This window comes from Setaria italica, chromosome VI (genome assembly GCF_000263155.2).
Source record: "Setaria italica strain Yugu1 chromosome VI, Setaria_italica_v2.0, whole genome shotgun sequence".
NCBI classification, from domain to species: domain Eukaryota; kingdom Viridiplantae; phylum Streptophyta; class Magnoliopsida; order Poales; family Poaceae; genus Setaria; species Setaria italica.
Genome location: NC_028455.1, coordinates 34866767 through 34885958, shown reverse-complemented (window position 1 = coordinate 34885958; position 19192 = coordinate 34866767). Strand labels below are relative to the sequence as shown.

Below are 19192 nucleotides of genomic sequence, written 5' to 3'. Positions count from 1 at the left end.
TAATTGGGCCTTGCCCCACCACGTCGTCGTCACACATCTCATTCCCGCACCGTGCAGAATTTTGATAGACGCCGACAGCTGCCACGTTTAGTACATGTTGGTTCTAATCTGGTAAGCTTAAATGCATTTTGACAGAAATACATCCAAAGTAAATTCAAAGATATATTCTGAAATATATCCTTTCATGTTACAATCCTCTACCCAAAAATACAACGGGAAACATAAAATAAGCCGCAGTTACAACAGAAAAAAAAGTGCAACTGTCCAGGGGTTCGCCTTAGTTTACAACCTACAGTATCATCTGATTGGTTTCCTGCAGTTCCCAAAATACTACGATTACATTTCTTCCTCCATAGCCGCCAACAGCAAAATTGAAGCTACAATTTCCTTTAAAGAACACTGGCTCATGTGATCTCCTAACCTAGCTCCATAGGTGATGAGGGAGAGCAGAGCAGGCAACTAGGCTACTCCTTGATGGCGTCTCCCAGCTCTTCTTTGATCACGCCAGTTTGTTCATTCTGTACTTCTTTGTATGTTCCGGTGTGTTCGTCGTATGAGTACCTGCACAAGTTGCAGACATCAGCACAGAAACTAGCCTATTGGTTGCATATTTTTTCCGTACGAAAAGAAGAATTAAACATAACGATTGGGTCATTGGGCAAAACAGCTTTGTCGCATACAAAGTGTGAAACCAGCACAGGCACATGCACAACCTTCAGCTTCATTCAGTTATAAGGGAGCAATGGTATTTGCATGTAATATCCACAGAATACACAACAAACTTGCAAGCCGTATTGCTCTTGATCATCTAAAACAATTCTTCAAAACCTTTCGGGTCTATAAAGTTCTGTTGGATTGATTATGCAGTTGCATAACCACACATCAAAGGGGTCTAACAGTAACAGGGACCCTCATGGATACCGGGATGTTTGTATGCTAATACAGCAGCTGGATTAGCTAACTGCCAGTCTGGTTGCAAATTAATAATAAGTAACCACTCAGAGAACATTATTCCTTGCATATAATATAACTGACAATGACACAATTTATCTTCTCCATAAAACAGTTGGTCCATAAATATTAGAACCCTCTGTTCATCATGTAATTGACAGCAAAGTACTAAACAAAGAGGAAACCAGGCGGCCCAAGCTATTGTTGCATTCAGAAGAAGATACTTTGTGCTAAAAAAAAGTGGTAACTGCTATTGAATGTGGGGTGAATGTTGAATGGAATAGAAGTTACCAGGTTCCGGTAGATGCAGAGCCATAATATCCAGAATTAGGATCATAGTAATAGCCTGTGCTGCTGCTATAGTAGTAACTGCACGAAAGTTGAAAAAAAATACAGTCAGAACACATGCAAGCTGTTTAAACATTACAAAAGTCAACGTCTGCTTTATCATTTTCAAACAGAAAGTAAAAAATTGAGGAAAAGCAGCATAGAAACAACTATAACCTACCCTGAAGAAGGATCATAGACATAGTCCGACTCCACGCTTCCATTTTCAGCTTCTGCAAGAACAGGGAAACAAGAATTCTGAGTTAAAAAAAAGTAATATTTGTGAGAAAGAAGAGGGAAAATGTGAAATAGTTTGCCACAGAAAAAAAAAAGGAATAGAGCTAGAGATGAGAACTTACTCTCCACACCTGAGGTTCCCAGAGTACCCTGAGGGACTGGCCCAGGATTTGAACCTGAACCTACAGTATTGGCATCCGAACTACGTTTGACATCGTTATTGTCATCATCACCAAACATGTCAAGATTACTGTCATCATCATTAAATGCAGCAGTAGCTGCGGATATATTGGCAGTTGAAGCACCAAGGTCCATTTCCAGTACGGACGATGGCTGGTCCATTTCCAGTATGGACGATGGTGCCTGGATATCTTTTGTGCCTGCAGAAGCATCTTTAACTTCTGGCAAACCAAGTCGAGCACGTGCCAAACGTTCATACCCCGCTGCAAAAGCAAAAAAGGCGGAAAAAGGTCAGGCAGAATTCCTAACAAGACAATTTGAAGTTATGGCTCATGTGAGATGGTGAAATAACATAACAATAATTCATTGTTCATTGGTGGTCATGGGGTTCAGGTATCCCCTTTAGCCAAAATATAGTTAACCCAATATGTTGCAATGTTTTAAAAAAAATCATGTTGAGATTTAAAGATCACGTGTTACTGTCAGTGCATGATAAACCATGCCAGACTGATTGCTTGTTTATTTTGATTATTGACATCTAGGATTTATGCGTAATACATATACATACATGATTTTTGACAAATTTTTGAAACATTGAAACATGACATTCATTAATGGAACGTCCGAACCCTGGGATACAAAATCAGCACTAATAACATAATTTACACACTTATTAGGTAGGTCAGGATGACTAGTAAGCATCAATCGAGTTATGCATAGTGGTGCTAAGGTATACACAACAATTAAACATGCAATCGAGCAACACGCTGAGTCTGTTTCTATTAAGGGAAGCAGAGATAACTAATAATGCAGAACCTAAGTGTTCTGCATCTTTTAACTCAATGATGACAAGGAATCAGAAAAGAAAAGTTGGCATGCATGTGTGCAAAAGATAATATAGGTAGAGAAATGTTAAAACTGAAATTAAAGTGATCGAGAAAAGGAATTTCAACATGCTAGTAAGAAAGAAAAAACAAACTAACCGGCTTCACGTTCAAAGGTCTCCCGATCATCTGAATAAACATCTGCAGCAAAATGTACAGAACACAGAATAAGTCACACCGAGACTTAAATGTTAAATGGAAGGACAAAGAGAACTACTGAAATAACTAGATAGCAATTCAAACAAGAAAGAAACACATACTGTAGTCACCGTTCTCCATTAGCTTCACGGCAGCTTCGGTCAACTCATCAAATATACGCTTAGTACCCTCACTCATCTTTCCACGTTTATCCGTGGATGTACCCTTCAACCTTTTCAAAGCTTGCATTATCTGGCAATTATAGAAGAAAGGATTTAGTAAACATTCAGAGACCAGAAAATTAATATAGAATACATTCTTCACATGATTTCCTTCAACCCATGATAAATGTTAGTTCAGCAAATGTTATCACATTAGATATTTGCAGATATACGCATTTATTGCGTAAATTAAGCTTGTCAATAGCTAACGGTTAGCTGCTAACCACAAGCTACATGGCAAGAAAGGGCTGCATGACTATATGCACAGCAAATAAACAACAAAAACACACCGTTTCTCCTGGTTCAAGCATGTTTGCTATCTGCCTTTTTATCCTTCCAATGTCATCAGAAGAGAGATCTTGAAACTCCTCTACTTTCTCTTTCCCTTTGTTCTGAACCTTCGCAACAAAGGTTGGATCAACTTCCACACTATCCAACCAGGCATCCTACAATAGACAGGAGCTTGTGTCACTAATAGTAGCTTCTCGTATGACATTAGCAGTGCTAAACACAAAACCTTCATTACCTTGATCTCATTGCCTCTTGCATACTCCACAAAGTTCCCATTCTCATCAAAGTACCCTTCTTCCCTCTCTCGCTCCAGATTAAAAGGCTCTATCCGGATACCATCATCAACAAAGTTAACACCATCCTGTTGAACATCAAAAAAGAGCTCAAAAGCCTGTACGGTCTGTACCCAGCATTCACGAGCTGCCAATAGTAAACAGGGGAAGGAAAATGCAAGCGGAGAAGCAGCGCATACGCTGTAGCGGACTTCGAAGCCCTTGATGTCAGAGGCACCACCCTTGGCCTCGTCCCCGTCCCGGACCTGGCCGTGGCGCTGCCGCGCGCGCCGCTCCGCCGCGAGCTCCGGATTCAGCATGCTGTCGATGTCCACGGCCGCGGCGGCGGAGGGGCCTCCCTCCGCACCGGGGTCCCGGTACTTGGCCTTCTTCCCCTTGGGGAACCGCGGCTTGCGCTCCCTGCGAGCGCGGCGAGCGACGCGAAATCAACATGAGCCCTGCTAGGGCGTGAGACCAAAACCCTAACGAGAGGGGAAGTGAAGGGAAGGGAAGGGGAGGGGAGGGAGGGAAGTCCGGTTTGCTTAGCTTACCGGCCGGCATCGTCGTCGTCTTCGCCGGCGAGCGGGCGCTTGGTGCCGCGCGTCGGCTCCGCGGGCTCCATGGGTCAGCGGCGGCGACGAACGTCGGTGCCGTCAGCGAGAAAGAGAGCAGGGGAAGAGACGGGACGCGACGAGAACCCGAGACGATTTTTGGAGCTCCGTTTTTTTCCCCTTTTTTTTTTTTGGAGGGGGGGGGGGGTGTTGGGCTCCATTTCTCTGGTTTGGCTCTGGTTTTGTTGAGCTCCATGCCCCACAAGACACAGAGTCATTTTTTTTTTGCAAAGAAAAAAAAACATATTAGGATGTGTTTGGACTGCTCCGCTTAAAAAAACTGTTCCGCTCCACTAACTCCGTCTTTTTTAGCTTCACTCCACCAAGTTTAGAAAAATGGGGAGCTATGAACCTGCTTGGCTCATGTTGGCTCATGGTGTAAACTCCAGCTCTAGAAAATTGTAGTAATTGATGGGAATAGTCTCTCTTATCCTTGGTTCGGGTCGGTGTCCAAAATGAATCTAAGCCTGCTCTGTAGTATGTCCAAAATGTTGATTTTTAAAATTCAGAATAATAAATATATCATATTGAATTCTGTTGATGGTTCATGTGAATTACAATTCGATTAATGATTTGAGATAAAATGCAATTGAAGTTTGGAATTTTGACGATTCTCACCTAGCGCAACTATCCCGAACCAGACTCCAAATTCCAACCGGGCACACGTGCTCCCAGCCGCATCTTCCATGCATCTCAGTCATTCGAGTTCAATGATCTATTCATAAACTCAATTACACTCAAACGAAGCCTTGGATGGATAGGAAGTCCGTGGAAACTTTGGTTCACAGAAACATTCTCGACGAAGGTCGAAGCATATGATCTCCAACGGCCCACCCCAGTGCAGCTGGGCTAAGGTTTTTTTAGATAATGCAGCTGGTTTTTTTAGATAATGGAAAGAGTTTGGCTTCGTCCTCTTCCAATGGAAAAGACTGGGCTACAGGCTAATTGGATCAAGCAGCATTGAGTGGCCCTAGGCCCAGAGCTGCACATTTCCTCCCTTTTATGTTATTCTTTTTATGTTTTTTTTCCTCCTTCCATTGATAAAATTTCTTAATTAGTTCAAATTCTATTTAAATTCAAACTCTAAATTTAGTGAGCATCCAAAATTAGATAACATCAAATAGGCCATCAGTGTAAATGTCCTCATGATCATAAATTTAATTACAGAGTTACAAGGGCCGAAACGGAACTTTGCTCCCGAGTTCCCCCACATACATGGTGCATCATCAAAGACAAATGTGGGTGCATGACAGAATAGCTTTGTGAAGTCCTCTAAATATGTTACTGTGGAAAGAAAGAGTAGTTACTGACAGTAAGGACTAAGGAGTAAGGTTGAAGTAACTATGATTCCTCATTTTGGACAGGAGTCCATCTTGCAGAGTCCTTTTTCTTTCTAACACCAAATCCAGCAACGAAACCAAGCAGCAGTGCAAGCAATGCACAGCCGGCAATTTCCACGTATGTCATATTTTTTGGCAGCCCACTAACCAGCTTATCAGGTGTGGTATCATTATCCATTTGCAGTGAGAATATTTCAACTTTGTCATGGACTTGGCCATCATGATTCCCAGTATACGTCAGAATCAGCTTCTCTCTTGTAGCCACAAGTTTTGTGTACCCAAATTCACCACCACGGTACATGGACCTCTGTGGCTGCGGGAATATGGGGACGTTGGGGTGGTCAGGTCTCGGTTCCCAGCTTGGCTGGTGGTCCTGACCAGCCATCCCGATCACGACATGTGCAGGAGCACCAGGGAACACAAACCTCGACGATGTGTTTAGGCATTGGTAGTTTTTCATGGGGCAGAACCTCTCATACCTGTGGATGTGCCCCCACAGAGCAAGTGTCACGTTGTGTTTCACAAAGAGTGGTTCCAGGTGCTGAATCATCTGCTCCCTGTGAGCAGTGTCCTTGGTCTCGTTGCTTGAGGTGTACATTGGCCGGTGACCCTGGAACACGATGTATGGTGTTCGACTCTGGTTGACATGCTCAAGGTCAGCCTTTATGAAGTTGTATTGGTCACTGCCTTGAGTGAAATCAGTTTCAGTAGACATATAGACAAAATGAACAACACCTGCATCAAAGGAGTAGTAGAGATTCCGGGTTTCAGGAGCCCCAGTGCCAGTAGGGAAAGAAGAATTGCCAGGCATTCTGAACTTGATGCTATATGGTATTCCGCATTCGCCTCCACTATCCTTCCCATTATAGATGTTTGCAGCCCAAGAGGGTTTCCAAGGTTGGGAAGGCCAGTCATACTCATGATTGCCAATGCAGACATGATATGGAGTATTGGCAGCAATAGGTTCGATCTGTTCGAAGAAATGATCCCATAACCATGCATAACCCTTAGCATAGCTGATGTCACCAATATGTGAAATGATTGCAGGTTTGTCGCCAAGGGCTTCAAGGTCACGGAGGATCCATTTCACTGTTGATAAACTTTCAAGCGGTGTTTGAAAGTAGGTGTTGTAAGGAACATAAGTGCCCAAGTCACCAAAGAGGAATGCAACGGTCTCATCAGCCTCAGTGTCACGTGAGATGAAGCTGTATGTCTCACTCCATCCTTCAGAATCACTGCCAACCTGATATAATAGTTCCGACCTCAAAGGATTAGGTGAAGGTGTATAACAGAGTATTTGTACAAAATGCTGGTGATGGGCAATCACTATTATTGCTGAAACTAAAACTATGAAAATGAAATATGAAGTAATAATTTTTTGTTTGACATTGTATAGCTTGTCAAACAAGCACGTCAGTTTGATAGAGAATTGGTTGCTCCAGAAGTCAATATCTGCAGAATAGTGACTAAGACTTCTCTTTAAAACCAGCATATGCTTCCGATGGAAGACTTAGGACAAAAAGCCAACTGTTCCTAGCATCTTAAGAACTAAACTTAGCTTAGGGGGTCCTGGTCTTTGTGCTGAAGTAAAGGCTTAGCAAACCTAAAGTCTACACTAGACTAGACTGTCTGCAATATGTAAAAAAGGAACGATCTATTCTATATAACTTATCTTTAGAGAGCCAATGGGCTTGTGTATTTAAAACTTACAAGCCTAACGAAGGAATGACATACATCACACAAAGCAAGCTAATGAAATCAATTATCTTACTTGTTTGGATATTCTCCTGGCTGAAAATTTTCCCAATTACTGTACCAGGAAGATAAGCTACCCGATTTTTCAATTTTAGGTAACTTGTAGATTATATCTTTGTAGTTAGAGAATATTGTGCCATCTCCTAACCAAACATATATATATGCAAGGGGAGATGTGCACGAGTCAGACAACACTGAAAAAATTCAAATTGGAGAACACAAAGCCATCAAACAATCATTCCACCACTTACAGACAAAACAATGCAAGTATCCTAAACCAGAGAATCAAACTGAAGCTATTGTTTCAAAATACAAATTTTAGACAAAACAAGTATCCCCTAACTATAACTCAGTCTTCAGTAAGGAACTGCTTGAGTGCCCCTCGTAAAGAAAATCATGAGGTCCTTCGATGGGTGGGGTTCAGCCTGATATCCTTATGATTTAGCATAAATTTGAAATAAATTCAGAAACTCCTGTAGAGATCTTGCAATCCAAACAGAAGTTTTTTCTTAGAAGAGTGGAATTCAAACACAAATTTCCCCACCCAGGTTCAATCTGATTGTGAATTATCAGTTCCAGTTGCTACGTTGAGCACTATATTTCAGCAAATCAAACCCTCAGATCAAAATAAGCACACAAAATTAGCATTAACAGCGGAACGTTAAGGCCAATTTGTGCGAGGCCGGAGTGGAAACTGGAAAGTTGCAAAATTCAACTAAGTATATGCATCTACCTTGTACGAGTACCTTCTCCCTGGCTGCAGCCCCTTCATGACGCCGTCGAAGACGAACCCAGGGTGCCGCCAGCCGACGCTGTCGTTCGCCGGGTAGTCGCACATGTGCCGCCGGTCGTAGGTCCTCGCCTCTGTGAGCGACTCCTCCCACTGCTCCTCGCGCAGGCCGGTGGGCCCGTACCTCACGAACCTCCTCCCGTCGTCGCCGCACACGAACAGCACCCGCATCTCATCCGCTCCGTCGGTGAACGCCAGGTGCAGCTGCGTGGGCCGCGCGCCAGATCCTTGGTAGGCCACATTGCCAGAGACGGCGGCGCGGCGGCTCGCGTCAGGGAGCGGGTCTCCGCCCTGGTCAACGCGCGTGTTCTTGGACCGCTCCCCTGGCGGCCACCGGAAGAGGCGGAACTGGTAGGGCGCGCGTAGGTCGGGCAGGCGCGGGAGCGTGAGGCTGCCGGAGCCCGTGGCCCAGGAGGCGGAGGCGTTGAGGAAGAGGAAGCCGAGGTAGTCGAGGTCGCCGGAGGACGGCGGTGAGTAGATCGCGACATAGTCGAGCGGGCTCGGGGAGGTGAGGTTCGACCATTGGAGGGTGATTGCCTGGTCCGATTTGGTCAGCGTCGCCGGGGCGGCAGTGAGTGTCGTGGTGGATGTGGGCTCGCCGGCGGCGAGGTGGGCGACGAGCAGGAAGAGGAAGGCGACATTGTAATGCATTTGTTTATTGCGGATTACTCTACTTAAGCTTGAGTTGATGACTGTGGCCACTGGCCAGGAAGCTCTGCCTCTGCTCAGCTCAGCTCAGCTTAAAATGCAGAGTCGAGTACATGCATCTGTTTCATGCGAGAGGGAGTTGACTGAGCGGGGGGCAGCGGGCAGGGGCGCTGCCACCGTATGCGTGGCACGTTCGCCAGTTTGGTGGGGCTTTTATGGGCTCCGGCTCCGGCCACTGTAGCTGGCCGGAGTGGCTGAGGGGAGAGGCTCCGGTGAACAGTTACGCTACAGTAATCCGTCAGGGGAGCCGAGCCAGGAGAAGCTGCACCGGACTGGTGTGAGGGCTGGCCTCCAAGTGCTTCCGGGCCTGCAGTTATTATTGTGTTGTGGGGCTATTTGGATCCCAAGTTTAGTCATAGAATTAAAAGAGCTAAATATAAACTAACTGATAGGCTTATTGCACATGTTGTGACTAACTGGTTCCCTGATTAGTCCATATTTTAGACTATTATCACACATATACTCCTCTTTTAGTCCATCTAAACAAATTGCAACATTGAACAAAGACAGTTGTATTTTTCATGATTATATTTCAACGCTGAACGTGTATTCCAATTGACAGAGGTCTTATGCCATTAAATTGGCCACTAAAACAACAACCAGGTCATGTATCATCTATCATGATAACGAGTACTCCGTCCGGTTCACAACCCTTATCATTCGTGAATCATGACAACTGAGAGAGATAAAATGGTAGCATATATGACAGGTTGAGTATAGCTCCGCTAGCTAGACCTTGTTTAGTTGCCAAAGTTTGGATGTGCCAAATTACTGTTACAGCACTGTAGCACACTGTAGCGTTTCGTTTGTATTTGTGAATTATTGTCCAAACATTGACTAATTAGGCTCAAAAGATTCATCTCGCAAAGTACAACAAAACTGTGCAATTAGTTTTTAATTTCGTCCACATTTAGTACTCCATGCATGTACCGCAAGTTTGATGTGATGGGAAATCTTCTTTTTGCATAGTGCCAAAGTTGGGGGTGAAGTAAACAAGGGCCTAGATTCCTTGGTGAAAACTGCCTACCCGGATTTCGAGTCCTCGACTTGGTACGAGGTGCTCGCTTACATAGATAGGGTTAACCAAAGAAGAAAAGCTTACCAAATGGCATATTAAAGACTAAGTAAGAATATACAGGGCGACTTTGTGTCTTGCACAAACGTAATGGATAATTACCGTAGAAGTGGCAAACCTCATACATCTCAATTTCTGAACACATGCACAGTTCAAAAACAACCTCCCAAATCCGCAAGGCTCGCGACCCGCGTCAAAATTTACCGTGCGAACGGTCTAGTTTTCCTAATAGCAAAACTGCATCCTGAGAGAACAGCACCCAAAGGCTAGTTCCCTTCTATTAGAGATCAGAAACAGGTGTGCATGATGAATCCATCGACAATCGCCTGTAAATTGTTTCCCCCCACCAAAACAAAGCAACACATACACCATTCAGAGTGCAAGATTGAATCATTGTGCACTCGGCGTTTTCTCGTCACTGTAACCAGCTGCCCTACCTGTTCTGCCTACTAAGATTGAATCAGGCGCTGGACCCTCGTATTCTCCAGTTAGACCACGGTATGAACGTGCCTTGAGGTAGTCGATTGAGGACATTGCTCTTCCTTGGTAAAGGACAGCATCATTGTTCTGGTTTTGGATGCTTAGTGCCTTTTCTGTTACCTCAGCCAGTGCGAGTGAAGTTTCTGTTTCTGATTGTTCCATATTTTCTGTTGGGGGCAAACAATTGGGAAAAAAAAGTGACACAGTAAAAAATTAGATCAAGCAAAATAAAAAGATAACAAGTAAGCCACAGTCACAGCACTATTAAAGTACAGAACTTGTTCGCACAATGACAGATGGATAGACCCAAGTGCATATGATGTACCTTGAGCACGATTATCTTCCACATAGGCACCTTTGATAAAGGAAAACCGCGCTTCTTCTGCTGCACTCGCAACTTCTTGTTTCTCTGAAGTGATCAAATCCTTGAAATCCAAAAGATATTCCCCAGTCCACTCTCTTCCCCTGAAAAAAGAAGTTGCTTATGGCATCAGAACCATAGTAAAATTCTGCAAATTGATGCCACATGAGGCACTTCATATAGATTTGTAATCAGGGCATGAGAGAAGAAAAAAAAAAACTCGACCGGTGGGGGAAGATCAGTGCATGAGAGACACAACATTAATGTTTTTTTTTGATAAAGTACATTAAGTGTTGCATACCTGCTAAAAGCTAATACAGCTTCAAAAGGTGTAATAACTGGAGCTAAAAAATCTTTGCTATCCAGCAGAGCAGTCTGGGCACAAGAAACATAAACAAAAACTTCGCACTGCCAAAAGGAAAAAAAAAGTCAGTTGAAATAGATAAACAGAGAACAGTTCAGAGTTGAAGTAGCACACCTCAGGAAAATTCGCAAGTTTCGCAGAATTAGGCCGGCCCATGACCAATGTATAAGATTTCTTTCCGGCGGCCTTGATCAGTTCTTTCATTTGTTTGATTATATGAAGATAACCAGCTGTATCATGAAAGGATACAATGCATCGCATCAACAAATCTATATGTTTGTACTTAAATTCTAAGCCATCTAAAGAAGACAAACTAAAAAACTAATGCTCAAGTGAAGTGAAAGTATTTATGACTATGGTACTGGACTAAATCAGCAGATCAATAAGGAAACGAGAAGCGTCTGGTCCAGTAAAACCATGAAACTAGTTAGGGAGTTCCTATTGTCCAATCAGGCTTGGAGATCTTGCATAGTCTGATGTCTTTCTATGGGGCATGCTTGACCAAAATATCTAAGAAAACCTCGATGCTGAGGTCACAGTTCGAATTCTAGCAGTGCCTCAATATTCATGAAAAAGAAAGTCATGCTGCAGCATAATAATTTTTTATGTTTAAATTAACAATGTACATACCAACACCCAGAGTTCCCACTAAAATGCCAATAATACTTGCATCCTTCGCCTTCTCCACAAGGTAATATCTACAAGTACAATGTGAGTTTTGTTATCAGTGCCACATGTTGTTAGGAAAAAGTATGCAAATGCTGCAAAAAAAGAAAGGTACCTTCGCCTAAGAACTTTCATCAGATGAGAGACATCTGTTGAGAGCTGATTTTCTGTTGCGTCATATCTAACTGCAAAGAAAACATCAATATTCAAATGCATTACATTATTATAGAAGTTTCCTGTATTAGAGCAATTGCATTAAGAAAAATATGATAAAATTACAAAAGGTAAATGTAAGTATATGGAGTCGCAAGCAATATAGAAATATAATAGCTACATAAAAAATACACGAGCAAAAGTTACAGGACAACTGAGGCTAAAGACTTGAACTTTTAAATTTAAAACAAGCCTAGTCCAAATACATCGCATTGGGTGTGCCACATGTAGCATTTAATATTGCACTACTGATTATTTACTCTTGTGCCACAATAACCTATTTGGGTCATATTCATATTAAAGAGAAAAGCAACTATAAGCTAAAAAATAAGATGAAAACAGTAAAACAGTCATCCTGCTAGCCATAAAATGAGAAAGAAGAAAACAAACCTATTTCACATTTATTGAAGGTAAGCACAATGTTGGCAAATGCTGAGTTGTCTTGTCCAATCCAAAATATCAAATAGTCTTCCATTTTCTCCTGAACTGAAACAGTCCATGTAACACCGCCAAGGCTGTACTTGTGTGTGGAACTGGTACATTCTATGCCACAACGATTATTCAATGCCGCCAGATCACTGTTTATGGACAAATCTCCACTACAAGAGGTTCCACTCGATAGATGACAATTGTTTTCCTCAGTAGTAATTGATGACGGACTCATAACTGAACATAGAACATCTGCATACTGGACTTCAGGATTGCAAGAATTTGATTTACATGACTCCTCAAAAGTTCGTCTAAGGTCAACCAATGCATATGCATACTCTAGTCCATATAAAACCTATTTTTTAAAGCCATGTTAGCCAATAATATTATTGATAGAATAGCATAGATGATAATTGATAGTGCGCCATAGGTAATATTAGATGTTTAATGGTCAAACATGCTAATTGTATTGATGGAAATGGAAATCAACAGAAACCAAAACTGAGCAGATCAATGAAAATCCTACACATGACTTAATATACTGATGGAACCAGCATAATGTTATTGCATTACCCCACTGTACTGATACTGGAACCATAAAAGGAAGGGTGGAAGATCACAGGAAACACAAAAGGATTTCCATCTAACCTATTTTGAGCCTAGATTACAAGCAAATATAAGAATTATGACCTAGATCAAAACATGGCTTCTGCCCGAAAGAAACGTTTTTTGCTACTAATCTAACTGATATTGCTTTCAAGTTTCAATGCTAACAATAATGATCTTAGAAATAATTTTTTCAAGCATGAAAGAATTCTTAAAACTAGGCATGCCCTATGTTGTTTCACTTTATCTTAATACAGCTATGAATAATCCTTATTTGCTATCAAGTTTCAAAATCATTTTTAGCATGATGAACTTATAGTGCGATACTGCTTGAGAAGGTGCAATGGGACATGAAATAACTGAAGCTTATACCATGGACTGAAGCAAAACCTTTTAAGCATAGGAAATAGCATGGGCCGTACCAGAATACGCTTATTACTTTTTCTCGAGCACTCCAGCATTAAGCAAGCACAGGCATGGACATCCAATGGTGCCTTCCCAAACACGAAGAAAGCCGGTAAATTTGATGTTCTACATTTCAAGTAGGCAGTGTAAATATAATGTTAGCACAAACCACTAGTAGAGCACAAGTTCCCAACAAGTTTAAAAATTGGTAGTAACAAATTCAAGCTAGCCATTAACAAGTCAGTCACATTTTGTGCCTCCACTAACAACAACACTTTTCTATGGCATGGCGCGTGATTACCCAACAATGTTTTCATGGTCACGCCACTTTGACTGAACAAACCAGATCAACAACCTCAATGTTTCTGCTTTCTTCAGCCAATGGCATATGACAAATTTGATGAACTCCATAGAGACAATCACGGAACGGCTAATTGTTTGTTAAAAAAGTCCTTGGCAGAAATTAACCAACTACAAACATTAAAACTCCCCCTAATACCATACATAAGTGGCCCCATACTACACTACTGATAGAAATGGCTATTTTTTTCCCCGAAGACTAAGACTAAGAGGTCCCTATCTTTTGAGAGGAAGCGCAAAGATTAGAGGACGGTGTGCGGGGATGCTCACGGGCTCATGCAGGCGTGGCCGTAGTGGACGACGCACTGCGCGTCGATGTGGGACGCGCCCACCTCGTCGACGCAGCAGGAATTGTACGCCGTGTCGGCCATCACGAACACCCTGACCCCGCCGCCAGAGGCGAGCTCCTGCCGCAGCGCCCTCGCCACCGCCGCGGCGTCCTTGAGCATCTCGTCGGGGAACTGAGTAAGGCGCCAGGAAACCGAGCCGAGGAATCAGACAGGGGCGCCACCAACCGCTGGACGAGTCGAGGAAGAGAGATGGCTCGGGCTGGGTTACCTGGAGGGCAACCCTGGTGTAGGCGCCGGCGCGGAGGAACTCGGCGGTGCGGGGGATCTCGTACCTGGTGCCGATGTCGGGCTCCATGGCCGGGTGTTGGGGGGAGGTCGCCGCCGCCGGAAGAGACGGGGGGGAGCAAGACGGCTGATCAGGGTTTCAGGGGCGCCGCCACCGCCGCGGCTGGGTGGGTGTGAGAGGACTCAGTTCTGTTTGCGCCGTTGGACGTGCGCGCCGCCGCCGTGTGCTACTACTACTACTACTACTCCTGCTAAGCTAGTTGAATTGTGTATATGAATTGTGTATAAGGATTGTGTATATATATATAGTAATTGTATAATTACAAATCCCATTCGTGTATTGGGCAGGCCTGATAAAGTTTTGGCCCAGCATTGAAAACCCAGCGACGACGCAGCCCATGTATTCATAAAGTTGGCTGCATGGCCTATGTGAATTTTCAACGGCTCTCAGCCGTTGGACGTACGGCGTTCAAAGAAAGCTTAATATGATAATATCTAGTTTGCATTCATATTTTTATATAACTCAGCTTTTCTTCATATGAACTCAGCTTTCTATCTATAAGTTCGACCTTGAGAGCACATTAGGCCTATACTTATGGGCCTCAATGAAAAAGCAATCTACTCACTCCGTCCACAAATATAAGTATTTTAGGACATTGACGTGGTCTTCCATACGCAACTTTGACCAATAATATCTAACAAAATAAATTATTTCAAATAAAAAGAGTTACATATTCTGATAGGTTGTTCCACTAACATCATTCACAGGTTAGCGATCTTTATTATTTTTTTGGTGTTAAAGGTCAAAATTAAAAAATTTGATTCATGAGAAATTAAAAAATTCTTATATTCAGTGGCGTAGCCAAGGGGGGGCTGCCCCCCCCCCCCCAAAGTTTGTGCAAACATGTAAATATATACTAATTACTAATACATTTCTAAGTAGATAAGCACACAAAACAGTGATTGATTGAATAAATATTGGTTATTTCTTTGTTTGTGCACTTGATAAAAACATGTAGTCTATTAAGTTAAATTTAAACTGAAATCAGGCATTCATATACTACATGTAATCTATTAAGTATTGTTTATGGGCTCCTCTATACAAAAATCCTGGCTACGCCACTGCTTATGTTCATGGACTTATATTCATGAACAGAGGAGTACTGTAGTTCTATGGTAGGTAGGATAGGGTGGAGGCCCACCGTACCATTTTGCCGGTTTGTGCCGGCTGAAGGCCACGTCGCGGCGCGCAGTACATACCAGCAGAGAGGCTACCAGATCATCAATCAGTAGGAGCAGCAGCAGGTTTGTGCGGTACTAGGTGTGGAGCCAATCGCTGCAGCAGCAGTGGCGTCGACATCGTCGTACAGACAGGCTGATGGCGAGTTGGTGAGGCAGCGGCAGCTAGCCCACGGTTTTGCATTGCTGGAACAGAGACCACCCGTAACCTCGTGCTTGTCGCCCTTCATCATCATATCATCGATCGATCTTATCATTGACAAATGAGCATGAGCAAGCAAATGGAGACGCCAGGACCACGAAACAACTCTCTCTTTAGCTTTCAGGTACGAGAGGAGCAAGCAAAAGGAGTCTTCATGGAACCTTCTCGGGTAGCTTAGCAGTAATGTTCAATGGCCTAGCTGCAGCAGAAATGGGTCAAGCCAGCTGATATCGAATCTGCCCATCTCATTGGTGGTTTATCCACAGAATCTAGACATATGCATGCATGCATCCATGTCGTCCGTGGCAACTTGGGATTGAGCTGTGATCGTGCACTGATCACCGGATAAAGTATTTAAGCTTCTACTACTTGAACTCAAATACTCTCTCGTAGCTCCACTGATCGACCACTGCATGTAGTTTTGCTCTTTCCATGGCGTCGTCGTCACCACGTACTCATCACCTAATAATAATCGAAGCGGGCCGGGGCGAGGATCGGAGGACCGCGACGTGGATGGATGCTGTCTCCCCGGCCCGGCCGGCCGTTTTCCCGGCGACGGCGGTGGTGCCGTGGTCGCACACTGCTGCTGGCCCGCTAGCTGCCATCGGATGATGGCCACCAACTCACTCGTGGTCAGGTCACTATGAAAAAATCCCAGTGGAGGGACAGGTGTAGCATCAGGCAGGAGAGGTTGATGATGATCGACGACATGGGCTAGTACACATGCATGCAGGCCTTGACCTTGGCACAGCCCGCGCAGGGCCCGCGCCTGGATCCGATAAGATCAATCGATCCCGATCGACGACCCGACCTCTATGATGCACCCAGGTGGTGGACTACTGCTGGTGGTGGTGGACAGACAGTGAGCAGCAGCTAGCTAGCCCACAGGATTCATTCTGGCTGGTGGCTGCATGCTTTCAAGCACAGCGTCGGATTTGCTGGTTAACAAGCCTGAATTGCCTGACCATGGGTGTTTCTGGCGTCTAAAATGTTGTTATAGATTGTTATTTTAACGATAAGAGTTTACTGCTACGCGCTAGATTGTCTCTCTCTTTCTTCCCCACGTCGGACAGAGTGCTGGCTGCCGGCGTGTGGAGGCCATAGCCGCGCGCGAGCCGCGCAAGGAGGCCCGGCGCGGCGTGCAGCGGCCGGGCCGCGCGTTGGTGCGGGCACGCGTGGGCACGGTGGCGAGGTGGTGGTGGCTGCATTGCGGAGGCGGCGCAGGCGCGGAGGCGGTCGGAGGCGGCCGGCGGCACGCGAAAGGCGAGGTGGCGCGGTGGCCAGAAACGTGAGGTGGTGCGGAGACCGTGCGCGTGGAGAGTGGCCGCGTGTGTGCGTGACGGGCGTGGAGGCCGTGCGCGCAAGGAGTGGCCGTGCGGGGTGGAGGCCGTGTGCGTGGTGCACGGCGGCGCGGAGGCCGCGCTCGTGAGGCACGACGGCGTGAGACTGCGGTGACTGCCTCTTTTTCGTGCGGCTACGGCATGGCGGCCTGTGTGCGGAGGCGGCAGGTTGGCAGCGGCGGAAGTCAGGGAGCTTTGGAGCTCTGGCAGCAAGGAGTGGTGGCTTTCCTGGCGAAAGCTTGCCGGACTTTGAGTCTGGCCGACAATGACAACGTTCTCTAATGCCGTATTCCCTCTTGAGGGCGTCGTCGAGGTGCCACCATCCTCGTTGGCGGTGCCCCTAGGTGAAAACCTCGCCCATGGTCTCGTGGGCGGGAGGCGACGGCGCCTTTTGACGTCGTTTTCTGGCCTCTTCATCTTGCTAGCAATCCACGACGAGATGTCTGGCTGTTTCCATTGGCTGGGTTTGTGGTGGTGTTGCCTTCGACGTCTTGTTTAGTTGTTTTTTTAGTTTCTTTTTTATTGCCTGGTTATGATCTCCTAAGGTCATAATCTTGTATATTTCTGCTATATCAATAGAAATGCCCTCGTCGCGTGTTGTTTGTTCTACACGCTAGACTTAAAAAGTATGGAATAAAACTAATAACTCTGTCCAACAAATTTTTATAAGCTTACTATTATCTTTTGCTATATTTCCAATGCTTGCATATGCAGAGGGGGTACAACTACCTTAGGTAGCCCGTTCAACTGAGAGAGTAGGCCAGGTAGTAATATGTAGCTCTCTCTTTCTTTTCTTTTCTTTTCTTTTCTAACGCCGAGATTCTAAAATATACCTGACTTAGCACTGTTGAATTAGAACTATAACCTAAACCTTAAGCTGGTGGAAAAAGATCGATGTAGCATCCGCTCGTACTTCAACATCATTTTCCCTCACGTACATGCTCCACCCTCAAAGATTTTGAGTTCACGTATATGCCGCGAGCTTCCGCTCACCTGAGCCCGGGCAGGCGCCCAGGGTCGCAGGGCCCTGGAAGCGCACTGCGTGTAGCGTAGTACAGGCCGGGGAGAGCTCGCTGTCGTGGGTTGAGCTCGAGCGCCTAGGCAGCCGAGGACGGACGGACGGGGGGCCAGCGCACGCCCCGGCGATCTCCGCCCGCCGGCCATCTGTCCTCCGCCCTCGCGCCGGCGTGCTGCATCATATCTCTGCATGCATGCGCGCGCGGCCACAGCAGACTCGGGTTGTTGTCGCATGCAGTATTGTATTGGAAGGATCAAAGTAAGAATAGTCGTCGTAGTAGTATGGTACATTTGCAAGCATATTCCCCGTTTTTTTTACATAGTCGGTCAGCTCTAGTGATGCATACGTATCATAGTGATGACGACCGGCCTGAAACTTGGGAAAATTGATTAAAATACAGACGATATGATGATGGTACAAGTTCTTTAGGATCGGAGCATGCATGTTCCGTCCAAAAATTAAAGCCGTATGGTGCATGTACCATGCTTAATTACGGGATACGGTTCACTTGGACCCTGAAATGGAAAGCATGCATGGATCGGAATTTGGACATTTCCGTGCATGCACCGATCCAATCGATTTTTAAAATTCTCTATTGTCCTTGGCCAGTCGCCCCCGAAGAGTTGGCTCACTGCCTCCATTTGCACTGGCCCTTAGGACCTTCGTAAGCGCATGCGGCCGGCGCTTACTATAAAATGGCATGCAAACATCCTATGACCCCGCGTGGATCATCTCAACGAACTGTTAGTCCTCTGTTTGGACTACTTTTAACAGCTGAAAAATTAGTGTATCCAAACAGGATGAGTCTTGTTCATTATTCCTCTTAAACCGGTCTCAGTGTATAATTTCAACGCACTGTTACCAAAACTGCTATGAAACTGTCATTCTCAGTGCACAATTTTATTGGCACGGTTTCGTAGACAGACTGCAGCATTTAACTTTTGCATGGTATTATGATCAAATGTGTCATGCGATGAAACCATAACATTCTCAATGCAAGTTTCATTGTGTTTCATAGGATTTGGTAAGTGTACCAACTAGGGGGGTATTTGGTTCCACTGACTTATTTTTAGCACCCCTCACATCGAATGTATAGATACTAATTAGGAGTATTGAACGAAGACTATTTACATAAACCATTGCATAAGTGGATG

At 44.8% G+C, this 19192-nt stretch overlaps 3 protein-coding genes across 5 annotated transcripts; all 3 read right to left on the bottom strand.

Annotated features, from left to right (window-relative positions):
- Positions 1-142: 142 nt before the first annotated feature.
- On the bottom strand, positions 143-4244 carry LOC101779119 (CD2 antigen cytoplasmic tail-binding protein 2 homolog). 3 transcript variants are annotated; one of them, XM_004974067.4, is made up of 10 exons: positions 4053-4244; positions 3702-3921; positions 3465-3590; positions 3229-3384; positions 2840-2969; positions 2679-2720; positions 1638-1958; positions 1460-1511; positions 1243-1320; positions 143-561 (listed from the first exon to the last, which is right to left on the bottom strand). In XM_004974067.4, exons 1-10 carry the CDS (start codon positions 4121-4123, stop codon positions 465-467), a joined length of 1293 nt encoding a protein of 430 aa, XP_004974124.1. In that variant the 5' UTR covers positions 4124-4244; the 3' UTR covers positions 143-464. The 3 variants fall into 3 exon arrangements, with proteins under 3 accessions (XP_004974124.1, XP_022683359.1, XP_012702117.1); XM_022827624.1 differs by having other exon boundaries at positions 1647-1958; XM_012846663.3 differs by having other exon boundaries at positions 3702-3959; positions 4053-4208.
- Positions 4245-5218: 974 nt separating this feature from the next.
- LOC101778702 (probable inactive purple acid phosphatase 2) lies at positions 5219-8942 on the bottom strand. Its single transcript, XM_004974066.4, has 2 exons — positions 7941-8942; positions 5219-6695 (listed from the first exon to the last, which is right to left on the bottom strand). Exons 1-2 carry the CDS (start codon positions 8646-8648, stop codon positions 5454-5456), a joined length of 1950 nt encoding a protein of 649 aa, XP_004974123.1. The 5' UTR covers positions 8649-8942; the 3' UTR covers positions 5219-5453.
- A 915-nt stretch (positions 8943-9857) lies between these two features.
- Positions 9858-14472, bottom strand: LOC101778306 (2-(3-amino-3-carboxypropyl)histidine synthase subunit 2). The gene is made up of 10 exons (XM_004974065.3): positions 14223-14472; positions 13935-14125; positions 13322-13430; positions 12255-12648; positions 11767-11836; positions 11616-11683; positions 11100-11215; positions 10923-11029; positions 10586-10725; positions 9858-10427 (listed from the first exon to the last, which is right to left on the bottom strand). Exons 1-10 carry the CDS (start codon positions 14307-14309, stop codon positions 10171-10173), a joined length of 1539 nt encoding a protein of 512 aa, XP_004974122.1. The 5' UTR covers positions 14310-14472; the 3' UTR covers positions 9858-10170.
- Positions 14473-19192: the final 4720 nt, after the last annotated feature.

What these genes read in the sequence shown, in the direction of transcription:
- LOC101779119 (XM_004974067.4), bottom strand. Translation starts at nt 4,123, where the DNA reads ATGGAGCCCGCGGAGCCGACGCGCGGCACCAAGCGCCCGCTCGCCGGC. An exon ending in CAAGAGGCAATGAGATCAAG is followed by an intron (nt 3,385 to 3,464) that starts GTAATGAAGGTT and finishes TGTCTATTGTAG; the next exon opens with GATGCCTGGTTGGATAGTGT. An exon ending in GACCTTTGAACGTGAAGCCG is followed by an intron (nt 1,959 to 2,678) that starts GTTAGTTTGTTT and finishes TTGCTTTTGCAG; the next exon opens with CGGGGTATGAACGTTTGGCA.
- LOC101778702 (XM_004974066.4), bottom strand. Translation starts at nt 8,648, where the DNA reads ATGCATTACAATGTCGCCTTCCTCTTCCTGCTCGTCGCCCACCTCGCC. An exon ending in GGAGAAGGTACTCGTACAAG is followed by an intron (nt 6,696 to 7,940) that starts GTAGATGCATAT and finishes CTATTATATCAG; the next exon opens with GTTGGCAGTGATTCTGAAGG.
- LOC101778306 (XM_004974065.3), bottom strand. Translation starts at nt 14,309, where the DNA reads ATGGAGCCCGACATCGGCACCAGGTACGAGATCCCCCGCACCGCCGAG. An exon ending in GGCCACGCCTGCATGAGCCC is followed by an intron (nt 13,431 to 13,934) that starts GTGAGCATCCCC and finishes CTTGAAATGTAG; the next exon opens with AACATCAAATTTACCGGCTT. An exon ending in CTTCAATAAATGTGAAATAG is followed by an intron (nt 11,837 to 12,254) that starts GTTTGTTTTCTT and finishes TTTTCTTTGCAG; the next exon opens with TTAGATATGACGCAACAGAA.